At 39.0% G+C, this 23,234-nt stretch overlaps 2 protein-coding genes across 3 annotated transcripts in view; both read left to right on the top strand.

Moving 5' to 3' along the window:
- The first annotated feature begins 5,196 nt into the window (after positions 1-5,196).
- iqce (IQ motif containing E) lies at positions 5,197-17,266 on the top strand. Its single transcript, XM_074685880.1, has 21 exons — positions 5,197-5,622; positions 6,183-6,224; positions 6,338-6,383; positions 6,470-6,616; positions 7,357-7,458; positions 7,707-7,777; positions 8,072-8,185; positions 8,270-8,320; positions 8,412-8,482; positions 8,572-8,644; positions 9,446-9,486; positions 10,469-10,620; positions 11,295-11,350; positions 11,464-11,693; positions 11,899-12,006; positions 13,360-13,645; positions 13,764-13,850; positions 14,938-15,065; positions 15,168-15,250; positions 16,113-16,196; positions 16,303-17,266. The coding sequence occupies exons 1-21, from the start codon at positions 5,551-5,553 to the stop codon at positions 16,425-16,427; spliced, it is 2,169 nt and encodes a 722-aa protein (XP_074541981.1). The 5' UTR covers positions 5,197-5,550; the 3' UTR covers positions 16,428-17,266.
- A 981-nt stretch (positions 17,267-18,247) lies between these two features.
- ttyh3b (tweety family member 3b) overlaps positions 18,248-23,234 on the top strand; it is a 30,563-nt gene continuing 25,576 nt past the window's right edge. For both annotated transcript variants that reach the window (XM_074687867.1, XM_074687876.1), the window contains exons 1-2: positions 18,248-18,796; positions 20,128-20,311. In XM_074687867.1, coding sequence (XP_074543968.1) covers positions 20,186-20,311 — 126 coding nt within the window. In that variant the 5' untranslated portion in view covers positions 18,248-18,796; positions 20,128-20,185. The remainder of the gene's footprint in view (positions 18,797-20,127; positions 20,312-23,234) is intronic.

The raw sequence follows: 23,234 nt of genomic DNA on the forward strand, positions 1-23,234 counted from the left end.
CACTGTGACGTACACAAATCATAGGCCTGTAAAAACTCCTCATTACCATCCAAACCATCCCTAATAACTCTTTCCCTCTCATCCACGTTTGTCCTACTTTCCCTCCCTCTAATTGAGACCTGCTCAGCCTCAGTTCCACATGGATAGATTCTTTCACCCGGTGACAGGACACTGTTTGTTTTTGGGGCTATGCGTGTGTGCATCCTGCTGAGCTGTTAATGAAGATATTGAGCAAAAGTTTATCAGCAGGTCAGATTTTATCTGGTCACTTTAACTTATGGCAGTTTTCCTTGTTCTAATCTTATAAATTAAACTGAAATACGGTTTCTTAAATGTATCCAATAGTTTAAGGAAGCATATAGACTGGTGTTGATATTAATTTGAGCATCAGTAGGCCAATCACCCTCTGATTATTCCACTGGGTCCTGACACAAGCACTTTTCAGCCTCCCAAAATGCAGTTGGTTCAAGGTGTTTTAGGACAAATAAAGAAAAAAGTAATAATGTTGCCAGCAAAAGACTGTATAACATTAGATTAATAGATGGTCACCTGATTGAGAAAAAAAGTGTTGACATGCCCGTACATACAGCAGGAATAAAACACATTATTCTAATAAAATATCACAGTTAAAAGTCCAGCCTAATGTGGTATGATTCTGAGGGTGGCTGACTTGACAGAGCGCTGTTTGTGAGAAGGCTCAAGACCTGGCTCAGCTTGGCCTCTGACTCCTGGTAGGCAGATGATAGCTAGGCTCAGTCTACACCTCAGATAAGCCAACCATACCCACTGTCGGAAACAAATGAGTGAAGTCACTAGAACATGCTCCTAATTATACCTGATTATACCTAAGAGCTGTAATACAGTCAGAAGTGATACGTGATAAAAGTTAGTCCCCAGGGATTAAAAGATGAAGTAAAAAGATTGAAATTCTTTGCTTTGGCCAGGCTAAATGTTGAACATTTCAAGTTGGCTTCATTGCTTTAAATGCAAGAGGTTATTATTTGAGGAAAAACAACAATTGCTGTTTGTATCTCACCTGATTTGAGGTTTTATAGTTGATACTTAACACAAAAATAGCATTGAAATATATTTTTTAAACATTGGGATCCTTTCTGGTGTGACATGACCTAAACCGACTCAGTGTGGAAGAGACGCAAACACACTAAACCAAACAGATCCCTCCCTGCTGCAGGCAACAGGCCTCTCTGCCTCCCCTCTCTCTGTGCTTTTAATCGCCCCTGGTGACTTTCTGTCATGGTAACGTATTTATGCTATAGGGTTTGGGGGTATGTCTGTTATAACGTTCTCTCTCAACCCCTCCGCAGCCTCCTGTCTCTCCCTACTCTCCTGAGGAAGAAACAAGCCACTATAATATTGAATTAGAGCCCCATTTGGAAGCACTGTGTATAAAAACTCTTTAGAGTAGTGCTGGTATAAAAAATAGTAGATTTTAGGAGTCCAAAGCATGGGTTTTCATTTCCCCTTCCACTTGTTTCCTGAGCTTGTTACCCTCTTTGTGATTCCACCTGTTTTCGTCTGCTTGTCTGGTCAGCCTTGTCCTTCCTTCCTCCTCCTCCTTATCCTCCCCTGGGCTCCATCATGACACATCCACCTTTATTTATAGAAGGAAGAGAGTTAACAGTGCTGTGCTGATCTCTTTTTTATAACGAATAGATTAACAAAAACAGAGTATTATGTAAAAACCCTGACAAAGTTAATACAACTGAAAATTTTAGGCCCTTTTGATTTGTTTCTTCTCCCATGGCAGACTTTGTCAATGAATCTGATTATGCTAATTCTATTAGAGCAGATTTTATAACAGGATATTTACTGCAATGGAGTACCATCACAGTCAAACTATGTAGAAGTGATTGTTTTTGGTCAGATCTGCTTTTGAATACTACAGTAAGTCTCAGTTTTATGGTTAAATGTAATTTAAAGAAGCATGATACATTTTAACCTTTCCAACAGAAAAGCTTCACACAAAGTGTAAGTCTGCAGGTTCATGAGAAGGTCACAGCTGATTTGCCTGAGTTTGCATGTGTACTCTATCTCATGATCTGTCAGTATTTATGCAAATTACAGTTAAACATTACCCTTCTGGGGTTTTTGAGATGCATTGTGTATGTGCATGTTGTGTCAGTCAGCTCAGTTTTAATCAAACACTATAAAAGATTTGATTGTCCAGACTTTGCTTTGGTATAGCTCTGTAAAGTTTGTCAAAAGTTTTGGTATAGAGAAAAAAACTTTCCCATGTTCACTTTGCAGGAGACAGACAAAAAGCTATTTGCAGTGGAAATAGAGGAAATCAAATCAACTTCAGATCAACAACAGTTAATCCAACGTGCTTTACAGAAAGTACACAGAAGAAGCTAAAAAAAATGAATGTAACAAACACAGTCTTGCTTCCTTTTGGATTTACAGCTGGTTTTTAACTGTTTCCCAGAGTACCCAGTTTTTTTTTTTTTTTTAATCCTGTAGTTACAGCCCAAGAGACACAGGGCTGCAATCAGGTAACACAAAAACTACAGAAAACTGATTTAGGTTGTTGAAACAAACACAGTCTGATAAAGAAGAAGAGAATTTCGGTCAGGGTCAAAATTGCTAACGAATGTTTTCACGCTGTGGCTGAGGGTTGGATATGAGATCATGAAGAATGAGCTGAGTCAAGCCTCCAAAGGAAGGCTCAGCTGGGGGTGAGGGACAGCAAAAGGTCTGGGTCATGGCTGCCTAATATGGGTTATCACACAGCTTATAGCGCCCTCATATGGACATTTAGAAAACAACAGCAATAACTGTGTGTTCAACAAAAGAGGCTGTTTTATTTCCTTAATAGTACTAAAGGTAAAAACTCAGTGTAAAAGTATTAGGATCTTGCATTATTTAACTGCACTTTTTTCCCCCCAATAAATCCACAAACTTCAACTGGATCCTAAATCCCATCCCTTTATACAATGAGGCTTTAAACTGTTTTTAATAAGACAAGTTGCTTTGGTTCTGTATGTGAAATGTAAATGTACTTGGCACTTGAACTGTTGAATGTCAAATTTACAATTCTGCTAATAAAATAATATATTAACAAGAAATTACATTCAGTTATATAGCAATACTTTAACAGTAGGAATACAAAAAATACAGGCTTTTACTATCACATACTTAAATGGGTATCAAAATTGTAAAGTTACAGTATAAAAGCTGGAGTTGCTGCTGTAATTCACTGTGAAATACTAACAGTAAAATACTTTGGGGAGTTCTCAGTAAATGATAGTAAAAAGTTAATGATGAATTACTGTGAAATAAATACAGTAAAATACTACGGCAAGTTTATGCTAAATCCAAATACAGTGAAGTTACCATGAAAATAATTCAACTAGTAGACACTTACATACAGGAAATTTGCAGAAAAAAAAGTTTGTACATAATTTTTGGTGACACTTTGTGTTTCATTGTGTATGAACAACACTGTCATCTAGAGTGAAAATTGTGAATTTGTCTTGTGTACTCAGCATGCATTGTGAGGATGATGTCTGGGAGCAGCATGTTGAACATAACTTCCACTGAATGCTGAACGACATCTTTCACAAAATACAAAGAAAGTGCTGACAGTCAACTGTTAAATATTCCACAGTTTGACATTTTATTTGTACATTTAAGACTCAAAATGTATTTACTGTATGTAAACATGAATTCCTGCAATTAAAATCCAAATGCCTTTCCATTTCTCTGACTATGATGTCTTTATTTTTCATTTGTGAGTTTCCTTGGCGTGAAATTTATTGTTCAAGTGATCTGTTTAATTGAAGAAAGTGTTTGATGACATGAACAACAATCAGCTGTGGTGTGCATTATTACTGCATAATCAGCTTTTTTAAATGGAATATGACGTAATCATGACAGATCAGTATGATATTCCTGTCATCGCTTGTTTGACTTTGACTTGTTTGGATTGCCAGAGGATAAGTCCTGTCAACTTTTGAGGGTACTCATAAAGATTCAGTGGAGTCAGCTTAACTCTCTTATTCAAAAACAGACAATTGTATGTTTTAGATGAGATGTGCGTTGGGTTTGTTTGCCTTGAAGAAAAGTATGCTGAAGTGCCCGGCTGTGTGGCTCTGGGGGTCCACCACCTGTATAAACAGTATCATTGTGAAGGAGAATATGATACAGCAACACAAGACCTCTGAGTTCTCTACAGACTGAGAGAAATGTTTGAAGAACAATGTAAAATGATGCATCGAAAAATACTCTCAAATACAGCACTTACTTTTACTAATGTCTTCCCTGGTAGAGAGGATTCAGATCACTCATTCACCTGTATTCCTTCTCTGTCTTTTTATATCCATCAGTTTTCTCCTGTTTCCTTTTTATGCAGATTTTTCTTTATGCAGATTTATTTCTATATTTTGTTTTTACAGAAATGATAAAAAATACAATTGTGGAACATATAAATTATTTGTACTTTTGCATGAGAGAGGCAGAAATAAGTCTTGATTTGCATGTGTAACAAATGTCATTAAAACACTGTGTACTTTACACTAATGGCCCATTTACAGAAATATTACCCACTTTGGAAAAACAATAACAAAGACAGATAGCCTACAGCAGGCTGATATTAAAGGAAGGCAACTTGTCTCCCATAGTGGATACATTAGGTTCTCTGTAAATTTAATCTATAGGCCTACAGTTTGCAAGAGAGGGGATCTTCCAGGCTGAACAGTCCATGACTATGGGCTGAATAGGGAGCACTGGGTCTAATGTGTGTGTCCTTTCCTTCACCCTATTCGTCTCCTAAACTAATGCTATTGGTGGTAAACACTTTAAATCCCTCCTTTAGTCTACCCACCACCAATAGAAGACGTGAATAAATGAGTCAGAAGCAAGGAGGGATAGTAAAAGTATCTTAACTGGGCCTACAGTTTCGGTAGTTTTTGCCTAAATAATGTTAAACCCATGATAAAATGATGTTTCCGGTCTGGCATTTCAAAATAAGCCTCTCCCTAGAAATCGCGTTGCCATTATATTGTAATCTTAGTGATTGTTTTCAAGACATATTTTATAAAATACTAAAAAATAGTTCAATTTTTTTCAAATGAAAAACGACTAAACATGCTTTCCATCCATACTTTCCTTTACTTGGCTGTACCTTTATTTTGAAGGCACTATGAAATAGTTTCCGGTGTTTTCTTGCCTCTTCATTGCTGGTCGAACACAGCCCATCAACAGCTGCCTGGTTGCTAGACGACTCAATCCGAAACAATGAAGCGAAAACACTTTCGTATGACTTGAAACAACGCAACATCTAAACGGTGTCCATGGAGCAACGGTCAGTTGTGTATATTTGCGCATCAACAGCCTTTAGCGAGGATAATCTGCAGTGTTGGGGGCAAAAACCCTGAGTTGTTGCTCAGCTAACGTCTCCGATGTTGCCTTATGTTCTACAACCAACAAGAAGGTGTACCTGAAGTGCGTTTTTTGACTCGGGGAAAATGTCAAGATTACACACGGTCAAAATCGAGTTTTTTAGCGCGACGAAACGTTTGCTAACAAACTATGTTAAATGCGACCGCTAAGATGTCTCAGGAGGCGAGTGATGTACTAACAGATGGGGAGTGTGAGGAGCTGGTAAGTCTTGAGTTTCTGATGGGTCAAAAATCAACTTGGTTTACTCTCCTATTTTTTTAAACTACATTATTTTTGAGCCTTGGAACGTTTCTTTAACATGCACTTCCATGTTGTCATCCTTGTGTTCATGGAGCCTGTAGCCCTTAACAGTCTATTAAGTGCCTCATTGCAGGGGCGAACCCAGATTGTTTGACTGGGTTAGTCAGAATGAGGCTTCTAAACTTTAGCAGGGTTGACATGTAGTTTGTTTGAACACACGAATCAGTAGCATGAATGGACTCTTTATGGTATTTATTTTACTTTTATAAGTACTGGTCTGGGAACAGATATATCTTCCTTTTTATTTCATAGTTACAATCCCTATATGTTCCCATATGTACCACTTAGGTTAGGAGTCACAGGTCTAAGATAGTTGATTTAACTGACATTATTGATCAGATGCAGGATGAACATTTGGTGTGAGTGAAATAATTAAGATTATATAATTCCTCATTACTTTCCCTTACTTTCAATCATACCTCTCCATCCCCTATCTCTGACACATGCTGCTCTGTTCATAGGTTGATGAAAGCTTCTCTTTTTCTGCAGATATTTTCGAAAAGGTAAACTCAGTCGCATCAATGATGAACTTTGCACTTTTTTTTTCTTAACACATATGTTTCACCTCATCCAGTTACTTTGGTTAAAAGTTTGCTTTATGTTTATTTCCTATCAGAGAACAAGGAGGAAGAAATCTTCTACCAAGCCCCCTCCTTCTCCAAGTAAGACCTCCTCAGCCTCTCTTTGGACTAAAAAAAAAACAAAAAATGTCGTGATAGTTTTTTTCACAGTGTGTGTTTGTGTATAGGGTCTCCATACCTCTCCAGTCTGAATGTCAACCAAAGAAGAGCAGTCGCTGCCTGGAGGCTGCCGAGGTCCTCTCTGGGGGACACCAGAGGCGACACACCTGGGGAGAGTGTCTCTGCACGTTTCACCTCTCTCAGCAACGGACATGGTAGGCAGAAAGTGTACAAACACAGCTACAGCTCTACAATAGAAATCTTTCCTCAGGAGGTACAGAGGCAGGATTTGAGAGAGGTCAGGGACTCAAACACTGCATGTTAAGCTGATTGTTTCTTGACCGACTTGCTATGTGCTGTGAGCGGTGCCGATGACTTAAGGAAAGACTGCCGGTGTTATGACAATATTCCATTTGTCTCAACCTTTGTTGGAGAAACAAAGGCGCATGAACACAAACAAATTTTTCTTCTCACTTTGGGGTGCAGTTAGATCTTTCCAAGATTCACATGTTCATTATTTGTATGACACCACTCAGTCACCAGTTTGTTATACATAGCTTGCTACAACTCATTCAGTCTGAAATAGAAGTACTACAAATCTTTTATGTAAGTCGTAACATTCAGTTTTAGATTAGGTTTGGATGCACTCTGAAATTTTAGTTTAATTTTGTAAGAGTTTAAATTGTACAAGCTAATGTTCAAAAGGGTCCACAGGAATCGGCATTCACAACATTACCTCAGAAATAGTAAATAAATGAGTCTCTCATAAAATATCTGACTGTCAAAGTGCTTCACAAAAGAATTACTGCAGTGATAGAGCTTGGGAGAAAGCTCAAACTACAAAAACCGAATCAGAAGTTTTAAAGTGAATTAGTCAAATAAAGTGACTTGTATCTGATATTATCTTTGAACGTCACATAATGTCACCTCTATCTGTCTGTCCCCTTTGTCTCAGATGTGTCTCAGACACTCAGACCAGAGTGTGATGTCACACCTGAGCTTCTCAAACAGACCTTGGGCACGAGGAGACATAAACATCTTAACTCTGCACTCAATGGTGAGAAAATGTGTGGGCTCATGGGAATGAGAAGTGAAGTGAGGAAAAGAAGAGACAAGTTGAAGGACAGACTTTGAGGAGTTCTCTGTGTATTTTATCAAGGGCTGTTAAAGGGTGGCGATAGTGTGGGTAGTAGTATGATTAAAAAAAAGAACTCTGCTAGTTTTGTCCTGTAGTTAAAAGGTGAAGATGTAGATGACTTTGTTTGGATAATGCACCATTTCTGTATTTACTCCTGTATGTTTCAGGCTTCTCCATCAATACAGGGGAACACCGAGAGAAAGAGGACATGTATGATGAGATTATTCGCCTCAAGAAGGTAGGAGGGTCACAACAACTTGTTTTGTTGATAAGAAAATGGCAGCATATACTTCAGTAAACAAAGTCTGCTGAAAAAGTCTGTAGTAATGCTGCCAACTGTTCCTATGAACAGCTCTGTGGCTGAAGCAGACTTTCACTCCTCTTAAAATAGAAAAAAGGTTTGAGATATTTTCCTGTATGGATTTATATTGTGTTTGGTTTTAACTGCCTCAGAATTTCCAAATGCACTTTTAGTAGACAGTTTTTTTGACACATCCTTGATATGTGGTTAATAGTAAGTCTTTTTCTGTAGAGTCTTCATGCACAGAAGTCTGACAACCAACAACTGAAAGCCAAACTACGCCGCTTGGAGGAAGACAATGCCAAACGAGAGAAACAGATAGAAGAACTGTTAGATCCAACAAAAGTATGATCACTGGGTTTCATTAGGTTGATGTCAGAAAAAAAGACTGAAATGCAGAAACTTTGTTAAAGTATTTTATCTCTGCAGGGGCCTGAGTACACTCGAAGTTTTGTGGACAAGAGGAAAGAAGGCAGTGTGGTGAGTAAATTGAGATGCTGATGCTGCTGAATATAGCAGAGGTTTTTATGGGTTAAACTTAGAGCTTTTTTGTAATTTTCTTTCCATCGAGGTTGTCAATGGACTGAAGCAGAGGATACTGAAGCTGGAGCAGCAGTGTCGAGAGAAAGAAAATGCCCTCAGGTAAGTTAAATTTATATCTATGTAAAATCACATATGTTTTATGCATTTATGCAAAACTATGTTCAGATTTTTGTTTTCCCCCCCAACAGTAAACTGCAAAGTGAGCTGAGGACAACCAATTTGGAGGAGCTGAAGATCACAATAGAAACATACTCAGAGGAGGTAAAGTGTTTCAAACAAGATGTCAGATTTTTTATTTAACTTGAAGGTTAATGTAAAAAAAAAGTCATGGTGTGTTGATGCATAAAGCCAAAAACAGCAAAAGTTAAAAAAGAAAGAAACTTCAATTGTACAGCTCTAGAAAAGTAAAGAGACTGTTTTCAAATGTCCCTGACTGAAGTAGTTTTATTTCAGTGCCTGTTATATTCAAAACAGACACACTCCACTCTAATTCACAAGGTACCGATTTGGTCACCTCCTGAAAAGCAAACAATCAAAGCTTAGCTTGAATTTCTGCATCAAGAGTAGCTGAACACAATACTTGTGGAGTTGCCAAGATGCCTGCACACTGTGATTTCTTTTTATTTATCAGACTCATTATTGGTTCAGAAGAACTCTATGGTTTCATTGTGCATTACTGTCCATTAATAAAAGTAATCAGTCTTCTTTTTTCTTGACCAGTGTTTATAACCTGCAAGTTAAACATCTTTATGTGAATATTTTCTGTAGAAGTTGAGGAGTTGGGAGAAATTGTTTCTGTGATTGAACTAAACTTAGACTGACATACAAACCTAAATTGTAGTGCCAGAAAAAAGCATACTTTGAGGGGAGTCTCTTATTTTATCACAATCATTTCCAGAAATTTCTTTGTATTTAGAACGCTTTTTTCCATTCACTCTTTGTTTACTTCTTGTCTTGAACTGTTATTGTCACATTCAATTTAGATGCAGTGTGATCTCAGGTGTTAAAAAGAAACTCTCACTTTTCTTTTAAAATATGTGTTTTAAATGTCTCGTCTTTCAGATCAAGAGGCTGAAGGTTCTTTTGGGAGCTGTGGAGAAAAGGTCTGAATCCACCAATGAAGTTAAACATCCACATTTTTAATTTTCAATGGAAAAAAAACGTACTAAAAGTTGTAGCTGTCACCTGGTATTTTACATGTATTAACTAACTGTCAGTCTTTAGATTTTGTCTTATCTTTATCCTCTTCTTTTATTAAGCACATGTTCATATAGTTATCAGTGTATGCATCTTACAAGGACTCCTAAATTCTAAGCCTGTCATCTTGGATAGACTCCCTCCCCTGGGTCTGAGGGCTGTTTTAATCTCACTTCCTAGGGGGTCTTGATCAGTGATTTTTTAAGAATATTTTCCAAAATCTCTTAAAAAAAAGAACAAAATAGTAAAATTTGTCTAATAAACCAAACTTTTGTATCTTGATAACAATAGAAAGAGCGCAGAAATTAAAATAAAGTAAAACTATACTGGATCTTGCTGCCCTTGCAGAGCTCTCTGTCTGTACTTGACAGGAGATTAAAGTATGCTCTCCATTTAGTCCCTCACTTTGGCTTTAGTTCTGCAGTTAGTTGAATTTATTGATATGTGTATGAGTGTACAATATGCTTACGACGATGGCAGATCAGTTTTCTGCCATGTAGCCTTCACCAAAAACACTCAAACCCACATTAAAGTGCACGCACATACACACACATACACACAGGTTTTAGATTTATCTGTTCAGTGGCCTTTAATATATGTAATTATATCACTGTTTATCCTTTTTTTTAATCATTGTTCTGTCTGTTGATGCTGAAAAAAACCCAAGCAGTCATTTTGGACCAATCAAGAGTTAGAGTATTCTTTAAGATAACTAAAAATCGTACCTTCTCCCAGTTATATATTGTGCACTTGAAAGACACTTGCAGATTGGTTTCTGTAGGTTTTCACATTGCAAAACAACAGATCTGTAAAAAAAAAGTGTTGCAGGATTGGTGATAAATCTGAAAAAAAAAACAAAAAAAAATCTCTTTGTCTTTGTGTCCACAGAGGCAGAGCAGAGAGTAAATGCTCACAGCGGCAGCAGAAGGCTTTAAACTCCACAGTTCACCGCCTGTCCGAGGATCTTAAGCTGCTGCAGGAGGAAAACTTTATGCTTAGAGAGGAGCTCGACACGGACAGTCCTTCAGGAGGAGTCAAAGGTCTTTAATGCACAAGGCCACGACCAAACTTTCATCCTTTAGAAGCAGAGACATTAAAGAGGGGGTATTCTCCTGTCCCATATTGGATAAAAGTAGCAATACTGGATGTCCATTCAAGCGTGGGGAAGTTTTCAAACTGCTACATATTGATATGTTGGAAATCCCTGAACCTGACAGTAATCTGCTCATAACTACACTTTCTTATAGTAGCACAAGATCTTAAACAGATCTATGAGACTTGCATCAAATGACAAGGTCATTGCAAATCTACCTGGTTCATAGCACACTAGAGGTGTGAGCCTCAAACACAAAGGTCTGCCCCGACAGGCTTCCACAGAGCGGCTGGGCAATCAGAGAGAGGGGGTTTGTGGAATTTTTCACATCATATTTCCAGTCCTAAAAAAAGTGTCATTTCATTTTTAATTTTCCAATATAACCAGTTTGATTCTGTCAGATTTTATAAGACTAAAAAAAAATTAAAATGAAGAGCAGTAAAAAAATTAAAGATGATTCAAAAGATTAAACTAAGTAGCAGGAAATTTCATGTACTGTAGTTCCAGTGCTGTCTAAAGCATATGAAGATCATCAATCTTCCATCTTGCAAGCATAAAGAAAAATACTTGTGGTAATACAACAATAATGTAATGCAAAAATGGTCTGCATGTGTGTTTTAGGTTACAGAGAGTGGAGCAAACAGAGACTGTTGAGACGCCTGTTGGAGGTGGAGAAGGTGAGAAATAACTGTGACTGATCATCAGTAAATGTCTGCAGTCATGAGTATTGGATCTTCTTAAAACAGCCTACAGCTTTATCAAGAAACAGACTCTTCTTTTATCCAATCAGAGGCTAGAAGAAAGCAAAAGACACACCCAATTGCCCAAGAGCTGCAGCCGATTGGATCAGGAGGTACAGACCAAGCCCACAGAGATTCTGAGGCTTACCATGGCAACAGAGGCAGTGGTCTCTGTGGGAACAATGACTGAGACTGGAGGGGAGGGTTGTGATATGAGTGAAAGCCTCAGCCAATCTGAGAAGGAGAAGGCAGAGCTTGAAGAGAAACTGTCATGTAAAGGGTGAGTAAGCAGCAATTAGCCAGTCTCCCCACATATTAAATGTGACTTAGAGTGGTTTTACACTAAACAACTGAGATTAATGAGAAGCACCATGGAGGGGGCATCATTTTAAGGGTGTACACATGAAGCCACAAGTTAAATTGAATTATTTACCTGCAAAATGGGCACATATCTCTCTCTAAACTGATCTTCTGTGTGCTTTCAGCGATGAACTGAAACAGTTGAGGATGGAAAAAGAAGAACTGGAGAAAGAGGCAGAGCAATGGAGAGATGAACAGACAAAAGAAAGGGACAAAGAGAAACATCAGCATAAGTAAGCTTTAGCTGTGACATTATTGCTTGGTATGACATCTCTGTTTATGTGGTGAAATTTAAAAGAGTGACACACTTTTTCCCATTCCTTGGGAATCACTTGGGAAACACATAGACACTTTGAAAAGTGAGTCTCTTATAAATTTCTAATCTAAATGAATGAAAGACTGAAGAAAGATGTTGCAGTAGAGTAGGTAATGGTCAAATTAGAATTTATCATAGACTGATGGGAGAGTCACAATCTCAGTTTATCATTATCTTGGTCCGTCGTTTACTTAAACCTTACCTTAGACTGACTCTGTGACAGTGTTACTGGAACCAACAGTAACACTGGGGAACACAATTTTTGTTGTTGAGCCCAGTTTACTCTATCACATCAAGTTTTTTGAACTATAGGATCCCCTTCTCAAAAAATATGAAAAATACCTTACCTACATATATGTACTTGTTTTATAAAAAACATCAATTATTGGCATACAATTTAATATGAAAGAAACAGGCAGAACTGCAATGTATATTCAACACTATTATGTTTTTACAAAGGATATGGCTACTGGAGGAGCTGCAGGAGCAGACATGATCTGGAACAAAGGATGTATATACCTATGTAAATAAACCACTAAGATGGAATAGTTAAAAGCTTTGAAAACTAAATAAACAGCATAAAACGAAATTACAACGGTATGCCCATGGCTGCAAAGTTACCAGAAAAGCCAGCACAAATCCTGTCATTTGCTACTATGCTAGCTTTCTGTTTGCAGGTAGTGGCAGTACTGACCTATTGGGAGCTGCACAGACCTCTCACCGCACTGTCTCAATTATGGCTGCACAAACAAGTTGCCACGTAGCTATAGATGAATCCAGTCGTAATCAGCTGGCAACTCTTACCACAGTTATTCAGTGGAATTTTGCTTATCTGGAGGGTAAGCTGTGGAGAAAAAAAACTTGGCTGCAATTTTGGAATCAGCCTACCAATTTTAGTTTAATTCAGCATAAAAATCTAACTCAACATATTTTTTTTTCAAATTGTTCCCATACAGATAAAATCAGTAAAACAGCAAAGGGGAGCAAAAGATAAAAAAAAATAGATTATTTATCTGACCAAAGTGATAGTTTTAAGAGGTAAAGGTGCCAGAATTTCAAAATAAATTTGTAAAAATGGATGAATACAATAAGATTAGCACTAAGACTCACTCTGTTCATTTGAGGTAAATGTGATTTAGAGTCATAGCAGGGTGAGAATGCAGGCTGGTCACAGGTAAGTAATGCTTTGGTTTGCTAAATGTCCCTTAACTTATGTGTCTAGATTTTTTCTTTTGCTTCATTGTTTTAATCTGTTTCTCATGTTTCCCAGACAGGAGCTGGAGCAGCTGAGGAAAAAGATCCAAACTTTGGAGGAGATAAGTAAAACTGCACAAGCTGAGCTGTTGTCTCTCACTTCTACATCACAATTGGACTATAAAGACAACAAAGACGGGGACACTCAGGTTGTTCAAGGTCCAGTAACTAAAAAAGAGAAGACCTCTGAATGTACAGACGAAAGAATTGGGGATGGGGATAAAGTATTGGATGCAGAGAAGAGAGAGAAAGAGAAAGCAGCTGTGGTTATCCAGAAGAACTGGAGGAGGCACAGAAGAAGGGTGTGTATTATAATACTATAGTATATAATAAAAAGAAGTGATGTATGTGTGAGAGAAAAAATGCACAAAAGTTTGAAGTCTTTTTATATATCTGCATCGCCCTGTTTTCTGTCTTCAGGACATTGTGATGTTGCAGTCAACGTTAAGAGGTCACCTCCTCAGAGAGTCACAGCTCGAGGTCCTGCTGAAAGACAACCATAACAAGGTTTCACCCACACAAAAACCCTTTTATAAGGGCTTAGTCACACTATATATTTATCTGTGCTGCAGCAAGAAATCTGTTTTACATACACATATACATATATCACAGTTTTCCCCCACTTTTAGATCAGTAAACATGAAGAGTTAGTGTGAAGTCAAAGTTCAGGCAGCACCTAGATCCTGCTTTGTAGCCCAGCTGAGCGTCATGGACACAGGTTCACCCAGGTGTGGGTAGATGGGTAGATCGATAGAAGATAGAAGCTTTATAGTCATTGTTTAAGATACACAATGAAACTTTGTTAGAGCAATCCTGCACAGTGTTGCAAAAAAGGGTTTCTTTCAAGATATACAAAAAAATATTGAAGTTGTATACATTTGAGTAAGTGAATGGTGAGTAGATGATAAACAGTAAGGTGGCTGAAATTAAGTGCAGTGACAGGATAGCATAAATAGAGACATATATGGATGAATAATAAAATAATAAAAGTTGTTTTGCAGAGAATGAATATGTACAACTATTGTGAATAAGTAAAAAAATACAACAGATATAATAGTAATTAATAAAGTAGATATAGAGTGAATGAATAAAAAAGTGCAGTGACTGAGTGAATAAATAACAAATAAATAACAGTTGAGACTGAGTATAAAAAGAAAGCTTCATGTAGTAGTCAGAAAATGTTTGGTTCAGGCCATGTATTTAAAACGAATTAAAATCACGTAAATGCTAATTTGAGGGAGCAGCTGTCACTGATATGTGATGCAGTAGATTCCCCAGTGTGGTTAGCTGTCTCAAGATATATTTAAAACACCCGGAATCAGAGTAAAGGAAGTGTTAATTAGCAGTTTATAATAAATATAAGCTCTGGTCCCAGCTGTGGGTGACACTGATGTGCATCATTATGAACTATCTTTGTCTAAAATAAACCACTTACTGCTTGGTCTATACCACTAGCTCTGAGCAGTATTTTTCTGTCACTTTTGGAATCCCCCCCTCTCTGTCTTCTTTACTGCACTTTACCACCACTTACCATCTCTGTTACTCCTGAATTCTTACCCTCCTCCCTCCTTTTCTCTGCCTCCTTTGTTTTTAGACGGAGGAAGCATCAAACCGCAGTGATGAAGCATCCTCCACAGAGGCAGAGCTGGATTCAGTTTCCTTGACGATGATTCAGTCAGCATTCAGGGGACACCTGGCACGCTGTGAATTTGCAGTGGAGAGGTGACTCATGCTTCCGCAGAAAAATATTAAAATGATTGCCTAACTTGAAGTGCTTTTGCACCATTTTGAATCCATTTGTGTTTGTGTGTTTTTGTGCCTTAGCCCTGTGCCTTCTGTGACGTCTAAAGAGTTGCCCACGCTGATGCCAATTCAATCTTCTTTGGTGCAAACACCAAGCAGAACAGGTAAGGTTCTGAAGTTGATTCAGAAATTCTTAATAATAGATTTGATATTTGGTTGAAATAGTGCAATAAACTAATTCCCTGTTGTAGTGATGTTTAGGAACTACTTTACTCCCATTATTCTGTTGGGTATGTGACTTTATGTGCCACTCTATCAAGGTACAGGCATTATGTTTACTGGCTCTACAACAGGTTGGCATCACACTGCTTTCAACGACCAAATCTCTCATCATGTCCACCCTGACACCTTTATGAGTGGTGATGGACGATGCTGGCACACTGATCTAATTCCGTGGTGTCACTCGGCTCTGAGCAGGCAGAGTCTTAACAGTATTGTATCAGAGACTGATGAGGACACTCAGCAGCCCTGTGGACCAATATTGTTGCTCAGTACCTCACAGTGAATTTTCTGCTGCACGGGAACTTCTAAATGACCCTGTTAGACTTGACCACCTTCCCTGTAGCTTGCTCCTTCACCTTCCTGATTTTACAAGAAGTCGATAACAGATGGGTGTGTGGAGCGGATCAGCTATGTCAGCTTTGTTTCCAAGAATGCTTACAAGACTGGCCTTGTATTTAATGTGTGCGCAGCTTCACTAAGACTTACCTCTCTGCAGAAAATTCATCTTACATTGCCAAAGTTTTTGCATGATAGGTATGGTTTTCAAAACTGAGTTTACTGTTATTTCGATGCCATAATGTTGTGGTGTTAAGCCTCAACCTAGAAAACTTTACTTCAAATGTGATAAGGCAGTTTCCTCTTGAAAATATGATATCTGCATCATCTAGATGTGTTCTTGAATATACTCTATCTTTGAATTGTGGCACAAGAGATAATGGCTGAACTTTTCCTGTTGTTACCTAGGTGCTGCATCCCCTCATGAAGATAATGATAATCAAGGGGAGAAAGAAGATCCCCCCAATGCAGCCAGGAAAAAACCCACTAGAGGTAAACAGATAATGGAGAAATCTGTTTCTGCTTTCTTATTTTGAAAAGGAGAAATGATGTCAAGACATTCACAGTGAACTGAACAGTAATTGTGTATCTTCTGCAGACCAATCAGAGCTTTGCTGCACGCCTGAATCTGCTGGAGCTGCTGCAAACGATTCTGATGACTCTGATGACATCATTGTATCTCCGTCTCGTCCAATGAGAAGCAGAGAAGTCCTACTCTTATAGACCTCTTGGTTGCGTGTGTGTTTAGAGTGCTTGTATGTAAAAAGAGAGTTTCAACCAAATAATAATGGTTTGAGTTTTTAGTGAACCTACATAAGACAGCTGGGATGTTTCTATATTTGTCAGGAAAACACATTAAACGTTCATCTTGCATGTGAGCTCATTTTTATTTTTTTGTTCTTAAAGGCAGTAGCAGGTTTTAAAAACAATTTTGAAAAAAAAAACATGAAATAAAAGGGCACATAAACACCTCTTTTTGATCACACAGATCAGATCTGAATACTTGCGGTGTAATTTTTTATTTTTAGATACTGATTTAATACTGATGACCATGACATTAGAGCCATTTTTTCTGGATTATTATTTTAGCAATTAGTCTTGTGTACTGCAACAATTGCTTTGTTTGCCAAAGTGCCTACTAGATTTTCAAAAACAGAAATGCACATATATTCATTTTAACTTGACTTACCAAAATGAACCACATCACTGCAACTTCCTCTGGGACTTTGCACACTTGTAGTCAACGATATTTAACATGCTTTGATTGCAAACACAAATTCATATCACTAATCTGTCATATACGCTTAAATTATGTCTGAGTTGAAGGTATGATTGAGGGCTGATTTCTCAACTGATGCACTAATGAGTCAAACTGTGAATAAATTATAGATCAGTCTGCTGCAGTACAGAGTACATTGGAGAATACATGGACCTATGGGAAGGGGTTGTCTGATACTAGGAACGTTTTCTGTAACAGACACATGTTCAAAGGGGGATAACGGTAGACATGAGTGCAGGTTTCTCCAAATGATGTGTGTTGATTTTTTGAGACATTCGATTAAATGCTGTTTTTGTAATGAAACATGGTGTGTAATGTAGTTTGTACTAAACTCTACACATTGTACATTTATTACAATAATCCAGTGATATTACACTCTACATCACTGTTCTGAAATTCATTTTATACTTGAAAGTAAAAAGTGAGTTTTATGATGAATCATTGGTGTGAGAAATTAATAACTAGCTTTTGAATTGGTGTTCACAAAGTATTTTGCTTTGAACTGTTTGAAATGGTCATGAACATCTTTTTCACAGTGAGGTGGCTGGGTGATCCTCAGCTGTGAAGGTTAGCTCATCTCTGAGGGTCAAATGTCAATGTGGAAAGTTATTTATATAATGAGATTCAAAAAAATTATGAAAATGTGAATGATGCCACACCGCTTTACATTCATTCTTAGACCTTGATTTTAGTATTTGATTTTTATGATTAGTCTTTGTCGTTTGGCCTTAAAAAGTAATTCAAAAAGGGAAATATCCAGCTTTAACAGACATGTCTGGGCATGTAAATGAGAGTGAAAACATATACCTGTTGGATTTTCATCAACTAAATGTGAGCCTAAGTTTGTGATGTTTAACGCTGTATCTCTGTCTGAAATCAAACTAAAAAGGTACATTTTGTGGGGTAATTTTTTCTCTTGATTATACCGGACTACCTTATATATCTAATTTAGCTAACCAAATCAAAATCGTTGTTAATTGTGAAACTGCAGCTACTACCTTCAGGAACAAAATAAGCAACCAGCATTTAAAGAAAAAATAAAGTACAAATAGCTGTAACTTAAGTCACTTTTTAAGTTCCTCACTTTCCTAGAGGGAATTTACGCAGTGTTACAATTTAATTGCGTCGAAGAGTTTGAATTCTGTGGCATTAAAAAGACGATGAAGCTCTGTGCTGTAACTTGTAATACAAACTTCTTGACGGTAGGGGGAGTCTTTTATGCGCCTTTGCCCTCTCCCCCCTCTCTCTCCTGCACACACACACACACACACACATACATACACACATTTGCAGAGCTGAAGTTGCCGCAAAGCCCCGTCCTCCAGGGCTTTTTAAACACCGTGTTTGCTTCACGCTCTAACAATATCATCCAATTGAGGAGCCGCAGCGCCAAATGAACTGAACCGACGACCATCGTGGGAACCGCGGAGAAAATCACAACCCGCTATGGTTTAGGAAGAAGACAACGGCAGCATCGTGCGGTGTAAAAAAAAGGAAGAGACAGAAAGATACTGGATTGCGGGTCAACGAGCCTGACGCCTAATCTGCTTTAGCGTTGTCGCTCTCGGGGAAGGTAGACGGCACAAGAGGGGGGCTCCGTGAAATGTGACCGTTATCCCGTTTTTTTCAATGTGGTTGGGACTGCAGCCGACTCGGTCGTTGCAGCTTGCTCGGTACGTTGATGCAGCAGTGCACGGCTTTGGGGTTAAAATCCACCACCGGATCTCGGAAGACAATAGGTGAAATACACACCGGCCTGGATATCCAATACTGCTCTAAACGAGGTTCTGAATCCGCTTCGGCTTCACACTAGGTATGTTGGAATACGGTTCCTATCCTCAAGCAGACAGTAGATGCTTTGATGTCCACAGACACAGAGCCCTGAAGCGAATTCTCGCCTTTCCCCCTCCCGGTTACCTTGACGACTGTGTGAGACTGCGGTAGTTTTAACGGACAAAGCAGGATAATGCTAGCTAATCCGAGTTTTGCTAACAATTTTCATGACTCAGTGTGAAAGAATAAATGAGGATTGAGATTGAAATGTACGATGACAGCTACAACTACATGTGACCTACATGTGTTGGTACAGTAAAGGCAGTATTAAATGAGATTCGTGCTTGTGTATGTGGTTTGATACAACGGCCATTACATTTGACAATATGGTTATCTCATAAAGCTTGTGTTTTGCGGTAGGGGCGTTAATGGGGTGATACGGGGTCGCAGCCTGCTATGCTATTGTCATATCATAACCTGACCCCACATGCATGACCTCATGTATTTAACATCTGCTAAAAACTAGCATTTAAATTAGCATTAAAAAGGTCATTAAATAACCGAGGGTGGTAAACTGTTTAAAAGCACACAAATGCAACTAGCTGTTATCGTCTTACCAGCTCATTAACAATACACAATTATCACCCACAGAACAGAAAGATTTATAAATGTATATATATATGGCAAAAATGTAACACTTTTGTCTGATTTTTAGTGGCAGATCTCGAGTTTCTCTGAAGTAAAAGAAAAGCTGTTAAGAAGCAAAATGTCATTCTGCAGTGTTTTATCCTTTTTTTAAATCACACAGTAGTAAAGTCATGTGTCACTGACAGGAAAAGACTAAATACGAATGGGAAATGAAAAATTTCCTACAAACAAACAAAAAAAACAGTCTATTTTTCTTTTAGCGATATGTCACAGCAGTCATGTTAATGTGGATTACAACAGTACAGTCTTGAGTTCAGTGGTAGTTTTGTGAAACAGCTGTGTGCCATTGGGAAGTCAACTAAATAACAATGAATTATTGATTTAACGTCCCTACAGACTGTGGCATTCGACTACAACTTGATTTTTGTCTGATTGCACAAATTATCCTCTTTTTCTTATGTTCATTAATCTTTCCACCTCCATTTGTTATAAGCAGTGGAATTTGGATTGTGTTGACAGCTGCTTTGCTGCATATGTAATCCTGAACCAACAGCTTGACCAGTTACTGTAACACTAATGAATGATATTCAAAACACCCGAGGCAGAGTGGTTCTCTAAATGCATGTGCATTTGCCTGTGAAAGTACTTGGCCTTAACTTGCTTTTGCATAATTGTGTGTCTTTGCCTCCTTAACTCACAATGTTTGTGTATTTTTCCCAACAGTGTCTGTGTCAATCAGGTCAGAGAGTGAAGTGAAAGCCAGGCAGGTCACTGAATCAGCATGGCGGCTGTAGTGAACTACTCCCCGCCGTGGTGGGTCAATCTTCTCCATCGGATGCCTCATTTCAACCTTGAATTTCAGCTGGTGAGCAGTGATTTCAGACCGGAGGACTCTGAGTATCAGAAGGTAAGACCAATACCGGGGAATAATTGCCTCCCTCTAAGGATTCATCATCCTCTTCATCATGCAGCATCACCTTATCATCCCACCTCCTGCCACCTGCCCACACTATAATTTCACAGGAGAGTGGCCAAGTGGTGACTGAGGCTGTCCTGCAGCCACAGAGTTGTGGGTTCCCTTTTGCATCGATCAATGCTGAGTTTGTGTATGAGAGAGAAATGTCCTTGAACACAGACCCCCTGCTTGCTCCATCATTGTTATGGGTAAATGGTGCGCAGAAACTCTTAGTCGATTTATGGATTGGTCAGGTAATTTTCCACCTAAGGGTCAAGATCCCTGGTATTTGTGGCATAAATCTGAAGGAGTAACACAGTTTTTGGTGAGATTTGACATATAAAAGAAGCTATACCACATTGCAAATAATTGGCTCTACTTAACCCTGCCCACTTGAACTCCACCTGTGCTTTGTCTTTGCACACATCACCTGCTCGCTCTGGACTTCTTGGGTGAGCATCATAGCAGGGCTGTGTTTGAAAAGCCATATTTTAACCACAGTTGAGTTAGTCTCTCGTGTTGGGTTGTGGCATCTTTGTAGAGTTTGAGTGGTGCTGCCCTGTTGTGCCAGAGACCATCTTGTTTGACCATTCAGTGGTTTGGATGGCTTGGAAACATCTCAAGGTTATACCCTAAAAGAAACTAAGGATTCACCTTCAACTTTTGAAAGCAAAGCACCTTAAAAAGAATTATTCTGAGCATGGCAGGCCCACTAAAGTGGTGCCATGCAGCCAGAGTATTTCAAAAGACGTAAATGTTTTGGTTCTCAAAACTTGTGCAATCTGCAACGATGGCTCGCTACCAGATAAAAAGTGTTGGCAGTAGTTATGAATCGGCAGAAAAGGTTTTTTAACATTTTCCAAATCGGCATGTTTTCATTTTTTTGGAAAGCCAAATATGAAATTATTCAGAGATTTTAAAATGTGAGGACTTCCCTCTTGTATTCTATGGTACCTTTAATATCCATGGGCTCTGGACTGTTTGTTAAATAAAACAAGAAATATGTAGATTCCATCTAAGGCTTTGGAAACGTAACACTGCCGACAGGTTTTTTATTGGGTTTGCGATTGGTGAAGAAAATGCTGTGAAAGGGAAAAATTAATCTAAATTTATTGAAAACAAAACGTGCTTGAAGTCATGCAGCGATGAGGCGCTGGCAGAGTGTGCAGTGCTGCATAGAAAGCAGCTCATTCTCATAGATGTGATTTGGCCCAGTTTTGTTGCATTTCATTGAATCCTCAAACAAGGTGACTTTCAGGTCCCTGCACCAGAGAAAAAAACAACACCAGCTCAGGAATAGACATGAAGCAAAATGGGATCATTATGGAATCCTCATTCATGCGCTGCCGTCAGCCCTTCCAATGCAGTCTGCTGACATGTATGGGGAAAGGAGGGAGGGCGTGTGAGTTCAAGAGCCGAGCGTGGGAAGGCACCCACAGCCATGGACAAGGGAGGGAGAGATGGGAACTGGAAAGTGAATCAGGGAGAGAGGAGGAGGAAGAGGAGTCAGAGAGATAAAAAGAAACTGATTGGAGGCGAGAGAAGAGAGAAGGCTCCATGAGCCATGGGAGGTGCTTCCAAACTGCCAAATAGCCACTTCCTGCAAGCTATTCAGTGTTTAACTAAGGGTCTTTGTGTGTGTGTGTGTCAATGTGTGTGACCACTGGAATTTTAAGGACCCCCTTTTAGGACTAATTACATCCTGACATATTTTAGCAGACGGAGCTGTTTCTATGTCACTGAGCATTCTGCCCTATCATCATATGTTTATATACTAACTGTATGTACAGCCGTCGTACAGCGTGAAGCTGTGTTTATATATGTCACATACTGCAGATTCGCTTTCTGTGTCAGTGCGTATTTAGCACTTAGTGTTGTTTGTTGAGGTGAGGTCACAGATCTCCCTCAGGGGTTTTGTGTGTGTGTGTGTGTGTGTGTGTGTGTGTGTGTGTGAATATAGGGTTCTATTCAGGGTGAAATCATTAATTCTGGCTAGACAAGGGGAGGGAAAGAGGGTGAGAAGAAGTAGAAGAAGAAGAAGAAGAAGAAGAAGGAGGAGGAGGTTGAATTGGATTGAGGCAGGGAGTGAGGGAGGGAGGAGTGAGAGAAGAGGGGGTTGAGAGAGAGTGGGAAGGGGAGAAGAGGAGGGGGCTCTGTAGTCTGTTGTGAAAGAATGCTCTCTTTCTTTCTTTCGTTCTTTCACTCTTTCTCTGGAGCCCGTCTTTAGATTGGCTCAGTATATCTGTCTCAAAGGCTTTCATGCATCCACTCATCCAGCTGAGAGACGCGCGCACACACACACACACACACACACACACACACACACAAACAAGGTCCTACACAGTGTCCTTCAGTGCACCGAGTCCGTCACCATAACACACACACACACACACACACACACACACACACGCTCCCACACAATAGAGAGAGATTCTTCTGTGTGGTGTTTTTCTTTCTGATGTGATTTGGCACTGGATCATTTGTATTCAGCTCTGGAGCTCTGAAGCTTCTCAAAACTTTCTTCTCACACACTGTCACTCACTCATTCACTCACTGCAAGAAGCTTTTCTCTTAAGCAAACTGGATAAAAAAAAAAAACTGCTCAGCATTCATTCACAAGGGCAGTTGGTCCCTGATGACTTTGACTTTATTGAGGATGCTGACTCTATGGCTTTTACAAGAACTCTGTCTTGTTTTTTTCCTGGGGAGCTGAAACTGGAGCTCTTATCCTGAGGGTCTGCAAGCCAGTGGAATAGCTACTGTGTGCAAATGTGTGTGTGTGCAGTCGTGTTTGTATTATGGCGGAATTGCAGAGTCAGCGACCAGCCACAGTTAAAACAGCTGCAGAACATTACAGAGGAATCATGTGACCTAT

Source organism: Halichoeres trimaculatus, unplaced genomic scaffold (genome assembly GCF_033239565.1).
Source record: "Halichoeres trimaculatus isolate MK-OKI-2021-1 unplaced genomic scaffold, fHalTri1.1 fHalTri1_scaffold_2, whole genome shotgun sequence".
Classification (NCBI taxonomy): Eukaryota; Metazoa; Chordata; class Actinopteri; order Labriformes; family Labridae; genus Halichoeres; species Halichoeres trimaculatus.

What these genes read in the sequence shown, in the direction of transcription:
- iqce (XM_074685880.1), top strand. Translation starts at nt 5,551, where the DNA reads ATGTTAAATGCGACCGCTAAGATGTCTCAGGAGGCGAGTGATGTACTA. An exon ending in TAGAAACATACTCAGAGGAG is followed by an intron (nt 8,645 to 9,445) that starts GTAAAGTGTTTC and finishes CTCGTCTTTCAG; the next exon opens with ATCAAGAGGCTGAAGGTTCT. An exon ending in GGAGGAGGCACAGAAGAAGG is followed by an intron (nt 13,646 to 13,763) that starts GTGTGTATTATA and finishes TTCTGTCTTCAG; the next exon opens with GACATTGTGATGTTGCAGTC.